General features: G+C 54.3%; 1 protein-coding gene across 1 annotated transcript in view; it reads left to right on the plus strand.

The window, feature by feature from the left end:
* The window catches only part of ERGIC1 (endoplasmic reticulum-golgi intermediate compartment 1), a 111,604-nt gene that overhangs the window by 60,282 nt on the left and 44,603 nt on the right, over positions 1-6,719 (plus strand). Inside the window, exon 4 of the mRNA XM_007465559.1 lies at positions 1,080-1,152. Coding sequence (XP_007465621.1) covers positions 1,080-1,152 — 73 coding nt within the window. The remainder of the gene's footprint in view (positions 1-1,079; positions 1,153-6,719) is intronic.

The following is a 6,719-nucleotide window of genomic DNA, read 5'->3' on the forward strand; positions in this document are numbered from 1 at the left end:
TGACCAGCTCAACCTCTGAGGGTTGGGGGAGCTTCTCACCAGAAGGGACATTTGAGTTGGGCCTCAACCTGTGAGGATGAGTAGGAGTTCACCAGGCGGAGAGGATGACCAAGGAAGAGGAGGGAAGATGGGGAAGGACGTTCCAGACAGAGGAACCATAGCATATTTAGGGAACAGCACGTGGCTCGAGGTCGCTGGGTGGTTAGATGTAGGGGGAGTATCTGGAGATGAGTTGAGGGCCAGCCCCTGGGGCACTTGTTATTTCCTGCCCCAAGGAGCGAGTCCAGGGTCACAAAATCCAACCTCATCAAGGGCCAGGCAGGCGAGATAAATCCAGGTGACGTGGGCCGACCCTGGAGCTCCATTCCGCTCTCTCTGCACTTCAGACTTGTAGGACCCCAACTCTTTACTCTCACAGAGAGTTGTGCCTTCTTTTGAAGCAGAGCACTGGGTATCCTCACGTTCTCGCCTCTGCTAGGGACACGGGCACAATGTTGATGGGACCACAGCGGGTGGTGACGGAGGGCAACCAACACTCTGCCTCAGCCTTGGAATCTGGGTGGCAGGAGGGGATGGTGGGGCCTGTAACAAACTGGTGAGCTCAGATCCCCTGTGGGAACAAGGGCCTGAGTGTTCCGGAGCAGCTAGAAATCTGGACTTTTATGTGAAATCTCTGGATTGTTCAATGTCGACTCCAAATTTTAAGATATGCATCAGTCGAGCCAAACAGAACACATCTGTGGGCCACCGATTTGCAGCCCTTATTTTCTGACTGACTTCTGAATGCTGTTACGGAGGGAAGGCGGGCTGGCCCCTTGGAGGATCTGCCTATTTGCGGGCATGGGGGGGCTGGGGAGGTCCACACGGGCGGGTCAGAGCAGTTCCAAAGGCGGTCTGCCTTTCTGACAGTGGGGCTGCTTCACATTGCGGCCAAGAGGAAGAAGGGGCTTTGGGGAGGGTCTGTGGGCCTCTGTCCCCGACCCTGTAAGCAACCTTCCTCTGAGGGCAGGGTCCGGGGGCTGGCTTCCCTCCGTCAGTGCGCACCACCCTTAACTGGGTGTCTGTGTTGTTTCTTCCAGTCTCTATCTGCTGCTGCCTCTTCATCCTCTTCCTTTTCCTCTCGGAGCTCACCGGATTCATCACGACAGAAATGTAAGTTACATCGCCCACCGGTGAGGCATCCCAGAGCTTCTGGGCACCCCAGGCGAGAAGAGAGAGGGGCTTTCCGAAGGAGAGAAACCTCCGAACCTTCTACCTCCTGTTTCCAAGCCTGTGGCATCAGTCACTCCTCTGGTTCTTAAAAGGGTTTTAAAGCCAGAGTGGAAACCAACATTGCTTTGTTAAAGCTGAAGAGAGAACTTTGGTTCCCTCCGGGGGTCAGGGAGGCACCTCCCGGGTCCGCAGATGAACAGAAATCATTTGCTCATGTTTGCCGTCCCTGTGTTTGGCCAGTGGGCTTTCTTCCCTCTGAGTCATCGCAGGGTCGTTTGATGTTAAAACTGGAAGAGGTCAGAGAAAAATGGGGGCAGCTTTCTACCTGAGGCGGTGGAGGGGGCGGGGTTCTGACATCGGAGCCTGGCCCCCCCTCAACCAAGCCCCCTTCCCTGTTCTAGGCCCACACTGGGTGAGGAGTCAGCATGGGCTTCCTGGCAGCGGGTTGACGCACTGTGAATCCATCCCCAGTTCCTAGAATCATCTGTTGTTCAGATAACCTAGTAAATGCTCTGGGGCCTGTGTAACACCGAATGCCATTGGAATTATTCAGTCACAGCCTCATCAGATGCCCCTCTGAGATGAATTAGACCCAGAAGCTTCCTGCCTTCACCTCTGGCTTCCAAGCCTCTGCATTTCCATGTTTATAACCCAGAAAGTCATCACGGGGCTGGGCTCTGGCCACCCACTCCCCTGTCCAGCACTGGAATTTTCTTTTGCACTCATGGAATTTCTTGGTTTCCTGTGCCTCCCTGTCAGCCACAAGACAATAGGAAACTGAAAACATAGCTGCTCAGCCCAAGATGGTCCCTGTTGCTCTGTAACCATTACCGCCTTAATCCTCAAACAGCCCTGGGAGGTAGTTGTCCCCTCTTTATAGATGAGGAAACTGAGGCTCAGAGAGGTGAGGGGACTTGTCCACTGACTTGCCCACCGCCCCAACTCATTTCTGAATATAGCTTCCACCCTCCTCTGACGTGGGAGAGTTTGTCTTCCCTGTCTCTCTGATCCTGTTTCTAACCGTGATGGCACCAAAGCCCCAGGAGCCTCATGGAGTGTTGGAAAGAGCACGGGACAAGGCCTTGGGAGATCCAGGGCCAGGTCCTTGCTCAGTTACCACCTGCTCTGTGACAGGTGGCAAGTTGCCAGACCTCTCTGGGTCCCAGTATTTCTGGCCAAACAAGAGAGGGTACATCAGAGGCAAGGCTTCCTTCCAGGTCTGGGGAAGCTTGTCTGCCTCCCAAGACATAACTCCTTGACCAGGCAGGGGTCAGACAAGGAACTTTGTTCCCCCTGGACTCTGTCCCAGTCAAGTGTGCACATTTGGGCCACTGGATATTTCACGGGTCATCCCATCATGATTTGGAGGTGGAAGCAGGGAGAGCAGCCAGAAATTGAGACCTGCTGGCATTTTGAAGGACCTACTGTGTGCCAGGCGCCTGCTGGTCTCTCCAGGTCACGCCCCATTCCCTGGCAGGGGGGCTTCTGTGCAGGCCTCTCGTGTTCTGAGCCCGGTGAGAAGCGGTACCCAGGTGACAGCAACAAGGAGGGAGCCCTGACCGTATCCCAGGTGCCAGGTGCAAGGCTTTACCTATTCCAGGCAGGGACACGGGCAAGTGCAAAGGCCCTGAGGCAGGAATTACCTGGTGTCTGTGAAGACAGAGAGCTGGTGTGGCTAGAGCAAAGTGAGCAGGCAGGGAGAGGAGAATATGGAGCAGGTGGACCCGAGTCAGGCCAGGCACTGTACACTGCCATGGATTAATGGCGATCATCCTTGGTCCTGAGCGCTCAGAGGTCAGGCATCAGGTCTGTCCGATTCACTACCATGTGACTCCATGCTCAGAGAGCCAAAAATGCAGGCGGTGGACACAGATGGTCTGCAAGCAAACACAACGGAATGTATCAGTTAGTGATAAGGGCTCGGAAGAAAAAACAAAGCAGGATAGGAGATAGAGAAGGTATGGGATATTTTGTGAGCCTTTAACAAGATTATTTACCTTCAAAGGTGTTTAACATAGTGCCTGATATACTTTAAGATCCTTATCCCTTCAGGCATTTATTCGTTTCATATTTCTTCCCTGTCTAACGGGAAAAAGGTTGTAAGGCCACTCAGCACCTGTCATGTAATGAGTACTCTGTGAGTGTTAATTTTTTTGTCTCCCCCCCTTGAGTTAAGAAGGGGCCTCCCTCACCTCCAGCTGACATTCTGAGAGGCAGTTCATTCAGCTGATCCTCGGCTTAGCCGATAATGAGGCAGAGTGCCGAGGCAGCACCCCGACAGGTAAATTTGGACGTCAGAGCTGGTGACTGCAACAGGAGGTGACTGCATCAGTCACTCTTGTGACTGCAACACACCCTGCTGCTGTGTGCAGGGCACTTGAGGATGCCCGGACAGCACACTCCGTTTACCAGGGCAGGACTCACTTCTTTCTCAAGAGCACAGTGTGTTCCCACTGCTCTGTCCCCTTTCCCTCTCCAGCACTTCCTGGCTCCTGGGGGCATTCTGAACATGCTGGTCCCACCACACCCCCGGAGAGGAAGAGGGGCCATTCATTCAGTGTTTGCCTTGTGTCGGGCCCTGGGCTAATAAGCACTTCCCCACCGGCAGTGAGAGCTGGGCTGGGGAGAGGCAGAGCAGTGTGGGTGAGAAGAGAGACCTGTCCAGGCCAGAGGCTCCATCCATGATGATGCGGTGATCCTAATGCCTCCTTTCTCTCTGCGGCCTTGTGACCAAGGTGCAAGAGTTGCCCAAAGGGCGTCCTCGCGGGCGAGGGCTCCACAGGAAAATCCAGAGGACAGAGGATTGCACCTTGGGGTCCTTCCTCTGTCAGAAGCTTCTCCGACCCCCGCAGGTCACAATTCTTTTCCTTTTCTGGGTGGCTGGCCCGCCCTGGCAGTTTTGTGACCACAGTGGGTTGGCCTCCCTACCCCCGCCGTGAGATTATAACCCAAGGAAATGAGGTCACCTCTGGTTGGATCAGCATTGCTCTAACGCTGGCCTGTGGTTATCAGTGACATAAGAGGCTATTCTGGCTCAGCCCGGCGGGGAGGGAAACCTGTTTGGGTGATTGGACTTCAACCTGGACATTAATTATACTTGGGAAAGTGGCCCCACAGGGTGCTCTGAGGCTCTGTGTTTGTAAAGGAGCGGCATCCTGCTCCTCAGAGAACGTGGCCACAGAACATTCCAGTCTGTGACTGCCCAGCCTCTGGCTGCTCTTAATTATTAACATGATGAGGATTTATAATAAGAAAATGTAGTAACTGGAACTCTCCATTGATCATTTCTAGCTTAATACAACTCAGACTTTTCAGCTGTGATTTGTAATAGGCAACCCCATGCCAGCCACCTAAGCTAGCCCTTTACAATATGCTCATCTTACTTAAAGGTCACAAAACCCCTTGAGCCAAGTGCTACTGTTGACATTAGTCTCACTTTATAGCTGGGGAAACTGAGGCACCAGGAAGCCAAAACCACAGTGCAGTTAGTAAGTGGTTAGAGCGAGAGTCAAACCCAGGCCTGGGGCTTCCCTGGCAGTCCAGTGGTTAGGACACTTCCACTGCATGGGGCACAGGTTCGATCCCTGGTCAGGGAACTAAGATCCCACATGCTGTGGGGAGTGGCCAGGAGGGGGGAAAAAAAAAAAAAACCCACAACACCCAGGCCTGTCTGATGCCAAAGCCTAGAATTGGTACCCAGACCCCCATATCACGTCCTTTTCTGCCCAGAGCGTTTTGGAGCCCCGCGGACATGGCAGCTGCTGCTTTTTGGTCAGAATAGTTCACTGGGAGACTTGGATGCGCCCTCCTGGGGGGAGGTGGCCTCACCTCACAGGCAGGAAGCCGTTGCCCACCGAGTTGGAACTTGGACGTTACCTTGAACTGTGTCCTCACACGCTCTAGTAGCAGGCCCAGAGTGGGTAGGCCAGTAACTTAGCCAGGAGGAGGAGCTCGACGGCTCCCTAGGAGCCCAGCTTACCCACTCTGAGGCCTGGATTGTGAGCCAGGGCCGGGTAGGGAGCCACGGTCATCACGTGGAAGAGCAATGGGAGGCCTGAAGGCTTCTGAGCATCGAGTGATGGGATGGGGTTCGTGCCTCGGGAAGATCACCTCTTGCAAAGATGGGTTTGGGGCGGGGTAACCCTGGAGTCCAAGGCCTGGTGAGGGGGCTGGGCAATGACCCAAGGCAGAGGGGCTGAGGGTCCCCGGGTGATGGCTTTGGAGAAAGGGGTGGGGGCAGGACTAGGTGGCTGCAAAGAGATGCTTTGGGGACATCTGCCTGGTAGGTAATAGGTACACTAACTTACACCTGGACCGGTCCGGATTTAAAACTCAAGGTCCCGGAGAGCTTGCTTGCATAACCTCATCCCTCCCCTCCCACTCCCACCCCAAGCCCTTTACTGCGAGCCTCACTGCTGGGTAAGTTTCCATTAGATCAAATTATTAAGCATGGAGGTCAGCGACTTTGGGCAGGAATCCGAAGTATTCAAGTGCTCTTCTAAAAGCAAATAAAATTGTTTTCTGTAGATGTCATTGGACTCACGCCTCAGCCTAGAATTTCAAGGTCCTCCGTTACTTTCCACCTACTCTCCCCCCACCCAAACCTCCCTGGTCCCTTTCTTCCTCTCTCCCTACATGGCCACTGTTTACGGACCCCCATGCAGTCCGACGCAGTCTGGCATCCCCCACCTGGAATGTGCCCCCGCCCCCCGCCCCGAACAGAGGTCGTGAGCAGGAGCTCTCTGCTGCCGCTCAGGGAGCCCTCGTCCGGGGCAGAGCTGCGGGTGGGAAGGAGGCGGATGCTGCAGCTCCTGAGGTGTGGTGGGTAGAGATGACAGAGGGAGGCTTGAGGGACACAAAGGGAGTGGAGCCCCTAGCACCCCCTGTCCTGTAGGTACTTGGGCCATGGGTGGGGTGGGGTGGGGTGGGCATCTGCAGATTATCAGAAAGATGGTGGCCCCTGCATCGCAGGTCTGCTTGGGGGCCACCTGCCTCTCGGTCTTTTATTGATCCTACCCCACCCAGTGGAATGTGGTGGAAAAAGCATGGTTCTGGGCATCAGTGGCTCCAGCGTCCAGTCCTGCCTCTGCCTCTTCCTGGCTGTGTGATCTTGGTCAGTCTTTTATCTTCCTTCCTCTGAGCCCAGTTTCATCCTTGTGAAAAAGAGAACAGTAACTCCTGTTAAACGCTGGCTTGCTGTTTAAATGAGATAGTACTGGTATATGTGAAAGGCCCCAGCACAGTGCCTGGCACCAGCTGGGTGCTCAGAACCGGGACATCTTGGATTAGTTATAAGCAAGGCAAGCTTTTGTGTGGGCCTTAGAATATACCAGGGGCCTTGCACACGTGTTTCATCCTCACCACAGTGCTGTGAAGTGGATCCTGTCGCTGTGCCTGTGATTATCAACTCGGTAAACATTGTGATATTAATAATAACAATAAAAGTAGTGGGGCTTCCCTGGTGGCGCAGTGCTTGAGAGTCCGCCTGCCGATGCAGGAGACGCGGG

The sequence above is a fragment of the Lipotes vexillifer genome, unplaced genomic scaffold (genome assembly GCF_000442215.2).
Source record: "Lipotes vexillifer unplaced genomic scaffold, Lipotes_vexillifer_v1.1 scaffold621, whole genome shotgun sequence".
NCBI classification, from domain to species: domain Eukaryota; kingdom Metazoa; phylum Chordata; class Mammalia; order Artiodactyla; family Lipotidae; genus Lipotes; species Lipotes vexillifer.